Source organism: Montipora capricornis, chromosome 12 (genome assembly GCF_036669925.1).
Source record: "Montipora capricornis isolate CH-2021 chromosome 12, ASM3666992v2, whole genome shotgun sequence".
NCBI classification, from domain to species: Eukaryota; Metazoa; Cnidaria; class Anthozoa; order Scleractinia; family Acroporidae; genus Montipora; species Montipora capricornis.
The window spans coordinates 29,007,438-29,022,437 of NC_090894.1; the positions used below are offsets into that span (position 1 = coordinate 29,007,438).

General features: G+C 39.2%; 2 protein-coding genes across 5 annotated transcripts in view; both read left to right on the forward strand.

The window, feature by feature from the left end:
- Nucleotides 1–7,108, forward strand: part of LOC138026779 (uncharacterized) — a 27,053-nt gene extending 19,945 nt beyond the window's left edge. For both annotated transcript variants that reach the window (XM_068874230.1, XM_068874228.1), the window contains 3 exons: nt 3,466–3,588; nt 4,170–5,423; nt 5,577–7,108. In XM_068874230.1, the coding sequence (XP_068730331.1) occupies nt 3,466–3,588; nt 4,170–5,423; nt 5,577–5,845 (1,646 nt within the window). In that variant the 3' untranslated portion in view covers nt 5,846–7,108. The remainder of the gene's footprint in view (nt 1–3,465; nt 3,589–4,169; nt 5,424–5,576) is intronic.
- A 5,328-nt stretch (nt 7,109–12,436) lies between these two features.
- The window catches only part of LOC138026137 (basic salivary proline-rich protein 1-like), a 9,832-nt gene continuing 7,268 nt past the window's right edge, over nt 12,437–15,000 (forward strand). Inside the window, exon 1 of one of the 3 annotated variants that reach the window (XM_068873342.1) lies at nt 12,437–12,511. The gene's annotated coding sequence lies outside the window, so the exon portion shown is untranslated. Of the gene's footprint in view, nt 12,512–12,743; nt 12,790–13,713; nt 13,757–15,000 lie in introns of those variants that run through there. The other 2 variants (XM_068873345.1, XM_068873343.1) reach the window with 2 other exon arrangements.

The window sequence follows — 15,000 nt, forward strand, 5'->3', positions numbered from 1 at the left end:
ACTAATGAGGTTGATAGTGGCATCCAGATGTGTCATCGGAGTGTGCAACTATTGACTTTTAACATTCTTGTCTTATTGTAAAAGCTTGGTAACTAATGAGGTTGATAGTGGCATCCAGATGTGTCGTCGGAGTGTGCAACTATTGACTTTTAACATTCTTGTCTTATTGTAAAAGCTTGGTTACTAATGAGGTTGATAGTGGCATCCAGATGTGTCGTCGGAGTGTGCAACTATTGACTTTTAACATTCTTGTCCTATTGTAAAAGCTTGGTTACTAATGAGGTTGATAGTGGCATCCAGATGTGTCGTCAGAGTGTGCAACTATTGACTTTTAACTATCTTGTCTTAGTGTAAAAGCTTGGTAACTAATGAGGTTGATAGTGGCATCCAGATGTGTCGTCGGAGTGTGCAACTATTGACTTTTAACATTCTTCTCTTATTGTAAAAGCTTGGTAACTAATGAGGTTGATAGTGGCATCCAGATGTGTCGTCGGAGTGTGCAACTATTGACTTTCAACATTCTTGTCCTATTGTAAAAGCGTGGTAACTAATGAGGTTGACAGTGGCATCCAGATGTATCGTCGGAGTGTGCTACTGTTGACTTTAAACAGCCCTATCCTGATGTAACAGCTTGGTTACTAATGATGATGTCTGAAATATTGGTTAAAGTTACTAATATTCATTAAGGCGTTTTGCCCACGTGTACTGCATCAAATCGGGAATAGCTTTTGGTAGCACTAATTTTGAATTGCCGGAGTTATTTTTTTGTTTTTGTCTGCAATTTACGACATTTCTATAAGTAAATCATGTTAATCTGAGTAAAAACTAGGTGTGTTTTTAGGAAGTGATAAAATACAACCACACCTGCCTGGATATGTTTTTCCAGGAAGATTATACTGAGTACATATTAGAGGATGATGATTATTGTCTCCTGATTATTACTTTCTTATTTCTTTTATAGTAGCAATTTTAATTATTCATGACTGAGTTAAGGAAATGAAGAATCAAACTGGGTTAAAAGGATTTTAACCCAAATTTCATTTTGAACTATGACAATGATGAGTTTAATCGAATGCAAACTGATGAGGAATTTGCAGACAAGCAATACAATTTTTGTCAATGAAAACGAAATGGGGTGTCCCAAAAAAGAAGACCCGAAGACCCCAAAAACTCGAAAAAGTAACCCAAAACCCTCAATTTGGCTAACCCTAGGCCTAAAGTTGGTTTTTTGAGTTACCTCAAGCGAAGTTCAAGTCCTTCATTCCCTACAACTTGTTTCAAAGTGAAAGCTGGGCGATCCGCCATATTTAGCTGAGTAACCACTCTCCACATGTGGCCGGACATCTTCATTTCCCGTCGGCTGTACATGGCCCTGTTACACTCAAGTCTAAATACCAACTTTAGGCCCAGGGTTGAGGGTTTTGAGTTACTTTTTTCGAGTTTTCGAGACACCCAACGAAATGCTCTTTTTATAATGTACTTTTTGAAGCAGTGTTACGAAATAGCAAGAAATTAAAAAAAGACAACAAATACCAGTAATCTCGCTATCTGATTGACTAATTAAGAGTCTTGACAACGCTGTTCGCGTCATTTTGGGAAATAAACCAATCATATTGCTAGCAAGTTTTTGACAACGCTTCGCTCTTTCTTTTTCTGATCTTGGGCACGCTCTGAAATAAACATTTACTTTGACGTTGAATGAATAAACTCGAATCCAAACTCGAACATGCCTTCCTCCCTGAATATTGTGGTAAAAAAGAAATAGAATGTAGTTCAGAGGTTTCTGTACTCTTATAGACACCGATATTCGTCATCACAAGTCAACATTGTGACCACTGTGATTAATATCGCTGTCGATAGGAGTACAGACAACGCTGAACCACAACATTCGATTTATTATGTTACCGAGCAAAATTAAAGACGAAGACGTGGTTTAGCTGCATATAATTTGGCTAGTGTTTAAATTAATTTACGCATATTGGTGTAGCTCCTTGAGTTTACATCTAAAAAGCGAGATCTTTTGCGTATTGTACTTTCTAATGTCATTTAGGTTCTGCAAGTTTTAAATACGTGGCCACCAAGTAATTAAAAATGAAAGCGTGGTTTAGCTGCGTCGAAATAAATATTTGAAGGGAAAAGTAATGATTGTATGCACCAGCGTATAAAAACTACAAAGGTAACGAAGAGCATTAATAAAATGTTGCTTCTCGATTTGTTTTTAAATTATCTCCTTGTCAAGTCGCGATCCACAGTTGAGAATTTCACTCAAGTCAAATCAGGACATTCGTCTGCTGGCATGCTTGTTGAGAGTGTTTTAGAGTGAAATTGTCTTAGATTTCTTTTGGAAGAATCAAGAGAGAGACCCTTCAAAGTTCCCTCAGTCTGGCACCCGAGTTAAACAAAGGCGAAAGGCAAAGAACAAAAAGTGACATTTTTCCCTTGGGATACACACCTACGCTTGTATGTGTAAGTGTATTAGTATTCGCATAATTTTTATTATCTCGCACCTTTTCTCGACTGTCAACCCTTTGTCGTTGCTATGTAAATTCCTTTCTTTGGACAAAATATAAAACCCGAAAACCAACAACCAGATGAGTCTCTAATATAAAGATCCTGAGTCACGTCCGAACGTTGGTACGAACGACACTTTCAATTAACATGTAATAGCTCTGTTGTCTTCCATCGTTAAAGTTATTTTCATGTGTCTCCTGAATGAAATAAACGTCAACTAATTTCGTTAACAAGACATTTGCTGACAGCTTGAAGGCAGACTTTAACGCCTTGGGCTTTCAAAGTGTTACATTCACCACTGTACCGAATTTCAAGTATGAAAGGAATGCGGGGATAAAAACCCCGCATTCCATCAGGATACTTCCAGATAGACCCCGCTGCGTCTTGTCATGGCTGTTGACCCCAGTGAAGCAGTTGGTTCCCAGTTACCTTTACTTGGAGATAGACAAAATCAGCCAAGCAACCATTCCCTTGAAATTTAAAGGCCCAAAATGCTGGAAAATACACTCTCTGTTTCGTTTTCAAATATTTTCATTGGGGGAGGGGAGGGGGGGGGGGGAAGGTGTCACACGCATGCCTCCAGTCACCCCCCTACCCTTCCGTATAAAGAACGGGCTTACACCCGTCCAATGCGTCCTCCGAACCCAAACCCCCAACTTTCAAAATACAAGTTAAAATCTTTGTGCCCCTCGGTTTTTTCCGGGCCTGCTACGGCCCTGCCGACAGAAGACACGTCGTGTTTAAGCACATTAAGTAAACTGTCAAAATAATTTTCTTCTCTCCCATTCAATTCGAACGCTATAAAAACCTATAATACTTCAGTACTGATTGCATCATGTTTGAATATGAAATATATTGTGATCTTTTATAACTGTTTTATATTATACTCGGTATTTCCTCACAAAGAGAATCAAACCTAAACTAACAAAACCCTTGTCTTCATTTCATCAATAGATTTTTTGTGTAAAGATAAGACACCTGAAGAGTGCAAACCGAGAGCATCGGACGGGGAATGCTTGTCAAAACACATTAGGATGACGAAGAATTGCAAACTGAGCTGTGCCATGTGTGAACCAGGTAAACATAAATGAAATTTGAGTCATGTCACGCAACGTACAACAACTGTGCATTTGGTAGCTGTACCTGAGAACTGAGACCTCCATTGAAATTAAATTTACAAGATCCTACATTGACTGCAAAATGTGTTTTAATTAAGGTGAAAATAGCAAATTTCTGGCTCACAATCTCAAGACCGATGAATAGCTATAAAATGGGCTCTCCTCATTACACGCCAGTGTCAAGTCAAATGATGCTTGCAGTTATGTTTTTCTCCAAGAACGCTAAAGAGCATCGGACGGGAAATGTTTTTCAAAATACATAAATATGACGAAATGTGTTTGATTGTTACTTTTTCCTCAATTATTGAAAGACAGTGTGACTATTCGTGCAGTGGGTCTATGAGCCTATGATTTCTCCCAAGGTCGTTAGGTAGTCTTGCAGATGGCGAGCTAGAAAATTCGAATTTGTCACATTAGACAACTTTGCTGACATCGTGAGTCAATCTTAACACCATTCGAGTAGCATAAGCGACATCAACAGCATGCCAAATTCTCAGTACACTGGGAATTGTCTAACTGACCTCACTCTGTTGTTTAAAGGCAGCCCTGTTATGGATACAACGAGTGTGTGTAGAGCCAAAAAAAACCTTTGCAACGAAACGGAATGGCAAGAGATCTGCCCTCATACATGCAGAGAGTACACAGCTCTGACGCCTGGTCAGGCGACCCAGACTCTGTCTCCTTTACCGCCTCAAACCAGCAACCAGCCTCAAATACCCAGCGGTCAAGCTATTCCTCCTCAGCAGGCCAATGTTGCGACACAGTCTGTGCAACTTCCACAGTCCAATGCAATACCCCAAGCTGTTACACCTCAGCAGCCCAATGCTGCAACGCAGCCCCTGCAACCGCCACAGTCCAAAGCAGTTCAAGGTATTACACCTCAGCAGCCCAATGTTGCAACTCAGCCTATGCAACCGCCACCGTCAAATGCAGTTCAAGGCGGTGTTACACCTCAGCAGCCAAATGTTACAACTCAGCCTATGAAACCTCCACAGTCCAATGCAGTTCAAGGTGTTCCACCTCAGCAGCCCAATGTCGCAACTCAGCCTGTGAAATCTCCACAGTCCAATGCAGTTCAAGGTGTTACACCTCAGCAGCCCAATGTCGCAACTCAGCCTGTGCAACCTCAGCGGTCTAATTCAGTGTCCCAGGGCACTAGCCCCCAGCAGGCCAATGTTGTCACACAGCCTGTTCAACCTCAACAATCCAACGTAGCGTCTCAGGGTAGTCTCCCGCAACAGTCTAATTCTTTGGCGCAGTCTCAATCTCAATCATCCAATGGAATGAACCAAGTTGCTTCTCTTCTACAAACAAATGCTATGCAGCAGACATCACAACCTTCAGAATCTAGCTATAGTGGAGCTCTTCAAGCTCAAAGGCCAGTACTTCAAAGTGACGTTGCACAACCTGGAATGGTTCCTCAACCGTTCTCTCCTTCGAACTCCAATAGTGAGAGTCAACAAGGTATCACGACCACCCAGTCTGATGGCGGAATGGCTAAGAATGTAGGTTCCTTAGTCCAGGGGCCTCCCGAGACTAATCCTCAACAACAAATACCCGCTGATAGTCAGCCCTCGTCAACCGTTGATCTTTCAGGACACCCTGAACCACAACAGATGTTGACACAGACTACAGCCGTACGACCTTCCCAATTACATTCCAATGAACAACCAGTGGCGCCTGCAATAAAACCAATCTCGCCTGTATTAAAAGTTCAACAACTTGATCTGGATATTCCTCCAGGCAAGTCACCACTGGCCCGACCGTTTTTCCGGTCACAAGAACATTTTCCAGGTACACTATTAAGTAACATTCTTTTAGTTTAAAATGCTTTGATTTTTTGCTGGTGAAACTAAGAAAAAAGTAGGAAGGCCACTCCTTTGGATGCACATCGTTTCTAAGTAAGTCACAAGTAATAACAGGTTTATCTACGTTTTCATCATACAGTTCAAGTACCACCAAGCCAGAAGTTATTTCGAACAAGGAAGAAACAGCACAGAAAGGGAAAGCTAAAAGCTCATTCAACAAACGCAAACGCAAGCGCCTTGGATGCAAAGCAAAAGAATTCAGAGAGGATAACAACCCCTCGCAAAAATCACAGCAAAATCAAAGACGGGAAGATTCGGACAAAGAGCCGGAATAAGACAATTGATAGAGACATGAAAAAGAGAGTCAGTGATACCTCAAAGAATATAAAAAAAGGTTATTTATTCTGAAAAGAAAAAGAAGAAAAAGGTAATCAGAGCATCATGTTCTCTTAAGTTGATGGAGTCAGGGGAATTCATAGAGCATGACAACTGAAGATTTAACTGCTATTGCGTAAAAAAAGGGAAAAACACTCATGCAGAGATTTAGATCCAACGGCAAACGAAATTTGTTCTTTACTCGAAACACTTTTCCTGCCTTAAATTAAGCAATAATTGTCGATCAGGTTCGAAAAAGAAGGAATACACCAGAAAATGACTGAGTCTCCGTGTCCATACAACACGAGAATCTAAATCGAGCTATAAATAAGTTAAAACGTAAAAGGCATTAGCGACAGACACAGGTGGAATTGAAGTAATGAAGGATAGAAATGGTAAAATGACAATTAAATGCAAAAACCACTATAAAATGGTAGATACATGGAGACATTCCAACTGCAGAACTAGAATATCTTTTCTTGGAAGACGATCGCATAATGAACCGAAAACGTTGTTTGCAGCGTGAATTGCGCCCGGCTGAATTGACAATGCCCGACCTCCTTTAGTCTCTTTTTGAAAAAACTTCTCAGTTTAAACTTATTCTTAGGGCAGAGTTAATGGACCCTTGGTATCTTTTTCAAGACGAGATTAAGTGCAAAGTCTTCTTTAAGTAAGTAAGTAAGTAAGTAAGTAAGTAAGTAAGTAAGTAAGTAAGTAAGTAAGTAGGTATAAGTAAGTTGAGTGAGTACGATCTTGAATTTTTTATGAATTCTTAATTATAACTTTCTCATCAACATATTGTAAAGTTACACGTTTGTTGTTTCTGATTTTATTAAAGACATATTGATTGATTAAAGGCAGACTTCGTGTCGGATAGAGAGAGTTTCAATCGAGTGTCGTAAAACCTAAACCAAAGGAGTTACTTTGGCCAATCAAAAAGGAAGGAGAGTCACTGAGTGAAGTAATGCAAAACCAAAGCAATTCACTAATTACTTTCGACACTCAATTGAAAACCGCTCTATTAAAATAGACCTTGCATTTAATTACTTGCATTTCTGAACATCAGTGACTTTTTCCGAATTTATTTGTTTTTTTTTTTTAATTGCGAAGAAAGATAAACATGAAAAAATTACGATTACACTAGAAGATATAAAATGATTAACGATATAAAATGAACTAAACATTGGAGGAAGATTAAGCTATGAATCTTCTAGTAATATATCAAAATTTGTAACATTATAAAGTTCCTTATATACAGTGAATTTAATTGAAGAGGCGTCTATTAAAGTTCTAACTAGCACATATGGTTCGTCAGTTCCCTTCTAGTCTTCCCCAATGCATTGTTGTATTATGTACTTGATTTTTATTAATGTGATTATTATTATTAATATTATTTTTATTTTGTAATGTATATAACTTTTTTTAAAATGTAATTGCAGTGAAAATGGAAAAGTCGTGCTTGCGCTCACGGAGAACTCGTCTCCTCTTTGGAGGTAGCAAATCATAAAGTATATGATCATCACTGATTACGTTCCCTAAGGAGCTTAGAGTCCCCGTCTTTAAATAAGTCAAGTGCAGTTGCTTTCTTTGTGGTGAAGCCAAACCTGTAGGCCCTCTTGAGAAACCTTTTGATTCTGTCTGGATATGGTAAGCTGCAGCCCATGCAAACGTCAATCCCATACAAGAATACGGACATGATGAGCGAGTTAACAAATTATTGAGTTGACCTTTAGGATATCCATAGGATTTGCATACCCTAAGAATGTACATTCGACTTGCTGGCTTTGGATAGCATATTGTCTATATGGATGTCCCAGTTCGTAGCATATTCCTGAAACATGATTCCCAATAGTTTTAACCACGATTTCCGTCTTTTTTCCTGGTAATTCTGGAGGGGATAACTTTGTAGTTTTGCCGTGCATGCACATTTCCCATGTTTTGGTAAAATTGAGAGACATCTTGTTTATATGCACCCACTTCTTCATGTTCTCAACCTCGGTGGCCGCAGTATCTGTGCTCTGCCTAACAGGAAGACATATTGTAATGTCGTCAGCATACTTCACTAGGAAATTGCTCATTGAAGAAACAGCTGCAATATCATTTACCATAAGAGAAAATGGAAAGGGTCCTAATACGGTGCCTTGAGGAATACCCCTTTCAAATGACATCACTCCTGTCTCGGAATACAGATAATTATTAAATTCTCAACCTCGGATAATGCATTTCGCGTGCTCTGATTGGCTCACTCAATCTCGGTTTTCAGCTCACATACCTTAGTTTGACCTTATATGGTAAATGATTGCGTTAAGCGTTGCTAAACTAAAAATTTTTTCGCCGGAGAGCGAAATTTCTCTTTGAATAAAGCCATAAAAGAAAAAAAAAATTGTGGAAAGTTTGGATCAATTCCGACGTTTAGAAGTACGCGAAAAGGCAAGAAATGTTTTTGTGATGAGCCTACGTCGGTCTGACCACAAGGTATTACACAACATCGCATCTTCATCAAGTTTTTCGATTTCGCTCGGGTTTTCTTCTCGCTTCCTTCGCTCGTAATTCTTACTTCCAAGGAATTTAATAAAACAAATATTCCATTCGCGCTTGTTGGATATGAGACTGGTATAGCTTCTCCTCAAGTAATCCTAATCTTAGCATTCCCTACCTATTTCCAACAAAATGAATAAGCTTTGGGTAAAGGGAAGCAGTTAATCTTTAGTTAAAAAGTAACATTTGGGAGACACTTTGTGACGTCAATTGTCTGTATTCCGAGACACGAGTGATGTTGAAGTTGGGGAAAAGATCAAGGGGACACCTTGTGATGCTTACTTAATAGTAAATTCTTGGAACCGGAATGAAGGCGCAAATGGAAGATGGCTACCTGTGAGAAACGGTGATCTGATCCAAACGGCGCAGGTTCAATCCCTAACACGGTCAGAATTTTTTTGTCCTTGCCCGACTATTTCCACGACCATAGTGACCCTGAATGCTCAGATAGATGACCTCGATCGGATAAAGATAGGGCTTACAATAACCGTAATACATAGTGGGTACTTTTCATTCGACTTTTTGGCGAATGAAATAGCATTTTCCGGTTGGCCCGCAGCTCGAAACCAATCACATCAACGAGTATTGTCGCGAAACGTAAACAGTAATTTCGCGCTAGGAGGAATGAACCAATGGGACGCTATTTTCCGGTTGTGTCGGCGTTTCTGGAACTTCAGGACCACTTCAATCTATCTTCGTGATTTAGTCCTATTTATGGTCCCAGCAATAGCGTTTATCTCTACTTTTCTGTGATTTTGTAATTTGACTCTCTAACGTAACTACTCGCATGTAAAAGCTGGTACAGCGTCCGTTTTTAAAGAGCATTGGATTTTTTGTCTTTTCGTCTTCATCTTTTCTTGCGTTCTCAACCTTTGGCTCAAGCGGGGCAGATATGTAAGTAGGCGTGTCCATTTGTTTTATCTCGTTTTGGTAGGTTTTTCTTCAACTCAGTGACAGTTCCTCTTTTAGGACCACCATTCAATAATGCAAAGGTGGAATCAACCATCTTTCGTTGGGTGCATGCTTCCAGTGGGAACGCCCTTTGTCTTTCTTAGAAGCTAGCGCGGCCTTTCAAGTCGACCATTTGAAGAGAGGTAACAAAGGCCGCTTTTGATGTTCAAGAGCTTTTAAGAGCAATCATGATAACTCTCCTCGGTTAAGGTGTTATTTTGGAACTCGTCCCAGTAGTTTCGCGGAAAATGATCATTTTGAAGCCGAAATTGCCCCTTTGCCACCTTTTATCATCGTGTTGCAAAGAAACGAGCACGGTGACCCCACCCCCCCCCCCATTTTTAATGGTTTTATTAACTCGTAATAGGTACACGGAAAACATATTTTAAGGAGAAAAAAGTTGGATAGTAGAAGTATTTACAAATAAATGACGTGAAACTGCATTTGGAGTCCGACACTGAGAGCAAGGTGATGACTGTAGCGGTCCAATTTGCTTTCATTTCTTTGCAAAATCGAGCAATTTGAAATCACTTTTCTTAAAGATTATAGCCCGGACAAACAAGTAGGTTCAAGTTTTCAGTAAAATTCAGTAGCTTTTGTTACATATCAACAATTTTTCCGGTTGATCTAGTTTCGAACGCTTCTCGCGTAATTCGTTAAAAAACACTTAGAATAAAGGGCATACAGCACGAAAACAAGCACGGGTGACCCCATCTTTTTATTCCATTTTTTTATGTCCTGTGTATGAATATCAATTGTGCCAAGTTTGATAAAAATCTGGATAGTACGTCATTTTCAGGGGAATTACCTTAACTAAGTTTTCACTGTTATCATAAATTGTCCAAATTGTGATTGTTTATGTCATTCTAGTCGCCTTTACCAGTCAAGAGCAAATTAGAGTGTGACGCCTCGCTTTGCCTAGTTGTTTTGCTATCATTTTAGCTCAATTTGGATAGCCCTTCGAATTCTCTATTGCTATTTCGCTTTGAGATTGTTCAACTTGCCGCAAAAGATCACCGTTAACCTTAATATGAAGATTTTTCGATCATCCCAGTTGTGAACGTTCATTATGAACGTCCATTTAAGCAGAAATCGAAGGCGTGTGAATTTCAGGCTTAACGAGGAGCCCGCCCTTTGTTATGCCGGCGCTGTACTTTACCAATTGAGCTCTCAAGGGGAGCCAACTGGGAAGTGGTCATTTTGTGAGCTCTTCGGAGACTAGTTGCTTAAGCCTGGTTTTCAAGTTACGCAAGCACAAATGCAAGCATAAGTAGCTTATGCTAGTGAAAACAAACGTCGACACAAGCATCAAAATCAACCACAGCATCCTCCATTTTGTTCAAACACTCAGACACGGGGAATCTGGAAAGAGTGCTTTAATTGGCCTGACGTAGCAAATTTCCTTGATCTTTCGCTGAATTTCTTTTCCAAGTGAATGCAAACATAAGTGCAAGCACAAGGAAAAGGAAAAAAAAAAACCATCTTTGTGCTTGTTGTTGCGTCAACCCCGTTTTCACGTTGAAATACACGCTCTTATGCTTGCGCCTTGTGCTTGCGTCGCCATTGAAAACCAGGATTTAGGGAAGGGTTAAGTCAGACTCCTAGGCAGGATTCGAACCTACCCATTGAGAAATTAGAACTCCTGGGGAGATAGGTCGTTCGCCTATCCTGCTATTTATATTTACCGGGAACTAAAACACTTGTAGAATCAATACGACCACTGTATCTGGGAAACGAGTGGCGTCTTGAGTAACGACGTCACGATTACCCGCTTTTTTCCCCCCCTTTTTTTGTTTGTATTAATACTCAGCATTTATATTAAGGTCTGCTTTTCACTATCTACCATGTATATTTATTGTCTATGTAATAAAAAATAAAGTAAATTACACGTTTGTTAAGGATATAGAGAAGAGAAGACAAGAGAAGAGAAAAGAAGAGAAGAGAAAAGAAGAGAAGAGAAGAGAAGAGAAGAGAAGAGAAGAGAAGAGAAGAGAAGAGAAGAGAAGAGAAGAGAAGAGAAGAGAAGAGAAGAGAAGAGAAGAGAAGAGAAGAGAAGACAAGACAAGGCAAGATAAGACAAGACAAGAGAAGACAAGACAAGAGGCCGAAGGCTCCTTTTTCATTAGCTTCTGCCGCAACTCACGGCAGGGGTGGGCGTCACTCCTTTCCCGTTGCATACGCAACTCAGTTGTCCCCAGTAATACTGGTACTCATTTTACCCACCACAAACGGATGGAAAGCTGAGTGAACTTTTCGAAGATATAAATATTTTTCTCGTGACAAGAACAATATCCCTCTCGTTGCCTGAACTCATTCGTGAGATATTGATGTTACATTTCTATAGGTTTCTCAGACCTGTCTCCCTTCCCACATTTCAACTATTTCAGAATACATTGCAGAATCTCGTCAATCATCAGAAACGCCCAGGCAATGACTGCGTTGTTTATCACTTAAGCACGCGCGTTTTTGAGACGCGGACGGCAACCGGAAGAGCGCTGTTTTCCCTTTTAACTTGTCTTTACCCAACCACATTTACATTGCTAAGTATCTTTTCTCCATTTAAGATGATTAGTATAAAAATCTGGGATACACCACTGCCCTGACACGCAAAATGTTCTCTTTCGGTTGCCGTCCGCGTCTCAAAAAAGCGCATGCTTAAGCTCCCCACTGGCTTGGCTGAGCAGTGGAGAGCAATCGAAGAATTGTGCCCCTTCTAGAGAAAAATAAGTTTTACTTTCAGCGAATAGATGAGACATCCTTGACTCCCACTTTTATCACTTGTGGCAATTACCTTTTGTCTTAGCGCCTTTGTCTCAGGCTAATTGACCTTACGCTCCTTTTCAGGTTGCGTAAAATTATTTTACTATTAGATAATAGATGGAAATATATCCGCGTATAAAAAATGGCTCAAATTCTCGTAATAATCAGACTAATAATTATCAATAATTTTTCTCAACTTGGTCAGTTCGATTAAGCAATCTAATGTTCAGTCGTATGTTATGACAAGCATTGAATTTCCTTTCTGCGGTGAACTTGACCAAAGCTTACTTAGACTCAAAAAATTTGCTTGTGGCTCGTGTGTGTGTTGTCGTTGAATTATTAAACATTTTAGTCATGAACCAGGTAGTCATTGCTTCGGTTCAAAGACTTTCATCGATCGGTGTTTTGACTACAAGAAGCTTGTTTTGGTCACCAAAACGCAGAAATCAGGTGAGTTATTGAGAATTTTCGGTAGATCAATAACTCAATCGAAATTCGTGGCTAAGTAAATGACCCATGAAGTAAAAAATAAATAATGTCTGAAAAAACAGGGACGTATCAGAGATTAACGTCTTGCTTCGGTCACTGGTTTGGCGTTGTGTTCACTGGCCCTACAGTAAACAAAGATGATTCCTTATACTAAACGAGTCCTTTTAAAGCTTGTTGATTGGATAAGTAAACCTTCGTTAAAATTTTAGGTTTGAAAGACATGCCATACGGTAAAGAAGGTAGGGGCATAGATAGACGAGTACCACTTTCATCATCAGCTCGAAACAATATCTTATATATATATATATATGTTTTGGTTCAAGCTACAATTGTTTACTAATTCCATTTAAGAATTAACAGGTAGACACTTGTAAAGGTATCTCATTTGGAAAATGGACTTTTATTTTAGTTGGCTCACGGAGTGGGTAAATATTTGATAATTTGTACTGACTTACATATAAAACTGTAAAATGTGGGTTTATCTGTTCCATTTTCTTATAGTGTCCAATCAGAATGCCACTTCCTTCAAAACTAGTCAATAACCAGTCTTGCCTCAAACGATTAAAGCCAAAACTGTTATTTCTGTTAAGGGAACTCTTTTTGGTTCGCAGTGGAAGAAATGCTACACTTTAAGCTTCTAACCAAAATTTTGAGGCCAGGACATAAGTTGCTGTACTGATCCATGGAAGCAACTCAAACTCGATAATGGGCACTTCTGTAGTTCAGTACAAAGCTTTCAAAGATTGCATTGAGCAACATTGGAGTGAGAGAAAAAAATTTTCCTTTCAATCTCTTTCTTATTGCTACAATTCACGATAGAGGAAAAGCTATCATATCTAAAAGAAATTTCATTAACTATAAAATGCACAACTAACGCCACGAAAACTTTTCCGGCACTAACCAGGCAAGAGAAGTACTATTCATTGTTCATTGACGAAATATCATGGATCCCACATTCAAATTCATTACAAAATATCAATTCTCCAACGAGAAAAAAAAAAAGGTAATAATTTCACACAACAGACCGTCGTTTCGTGTGGTCTGCAATAGGATCATATACACGAATGACTTCGATTTCTCGCAAGAGTGCGGATGACGTCTCTATTAGGTTACCATTGAATTAAAGAATCATAGAACCCTCTCAAGGGTCCATCGAAACGTGATTTCGTAGGTGATAGGATAGCGGAGCTGCTACAAGGCCTTCAGGTATGTAAGAGTCATAGATTCCTGTAAAGAATAGTGTAGAAAAAATGCTAAGGTTAGTCAAATAATGAATTTGAAAGTTCATTCGAGGGATTCTTCCATTCGTAATGGCAGTACATTTATTTACTTAACCAATATATATTGTGAGATATGATGTCGCAGCTCATAATTCAGTTAGTGGTAACCGGCAAAAAATGCTAACAACGGGCTTTGATATTAAATAAAGAGTCACAGAAAGAAATATATGCTTTATCTGCTCTTCAAAGATACCGTCAAGTCGTATCTTGCAACAAGTTCATTTTATGAATCCAAAATTGACCTCACCTGTTTAAATCAGCTGAGACTTTGGACTATGCGAGGATCAGGCATCCCATTTCTTAACTATTGATTGTTAGATTATTATGTCTTTTTGATCGAATTAAGGAACTCACTAAAAGAATCAAAAGCCATAACTGAATTGATATAGGTTTACAAGCGAAAGGTGGTTAATATGTTTTCTTGTTACCCGCCTAAGGTCAATTGTACCAGAAACGTTCTTCACTCGTTTAGCAAACATTATTCCTCACTTAATAATTGTAATCTCGAAGCGAAAATTCAAGCCATCTTCGAGAGTAAATATTATAAGGTAGCCTTTACCCTTTAAAAATCTTCCATTTTGTCGCACTCGTGAATTCTTGGAAAACCATTTCAATGGCAAATGAACCAACTGTTCTAGACGATTTTTAAACTACGTAATATAGAGGTTGTTAAGATTTCTTTTGGAAGCCTTTAAGATCAGTAAAAGATGCAAACAAATCCGACTTCTATTTACAGAACTAGAAAAATGTGGAAGATTTTTCCAGGAAGCCAGCGGCATGTCACTCTTTCGGCAATACGTACTTCAGGATTATTTGCCTGTCTCTTGGGGCCATTGGATATACTTGTCTGTTACGGTCCCAAGTGTGCAGCCCAAGATTACTTAATCCTAATCTAGTAATACTGAAAGAGGTACTTTATGAGAATGACTATATTCGTAGAGTTTTCAAACAGTGTCACAGAGGACAAAATGATGGTAGTATGTGGGAGGTGAAAACTGCAGAAAAGTCTTCTGGAACAACTTGTAGAGAACCCTCGAATAGACCTTTTTGTTTTCCCATTTCAGACCACGAGACGTTTCTCTGGGGAACAGGTACTTTCGTTTTTCATACGTTGTGCGTACATATGCACGTGCATAAGATGACATTATCTGGTGTAGACTGTTCCCTATA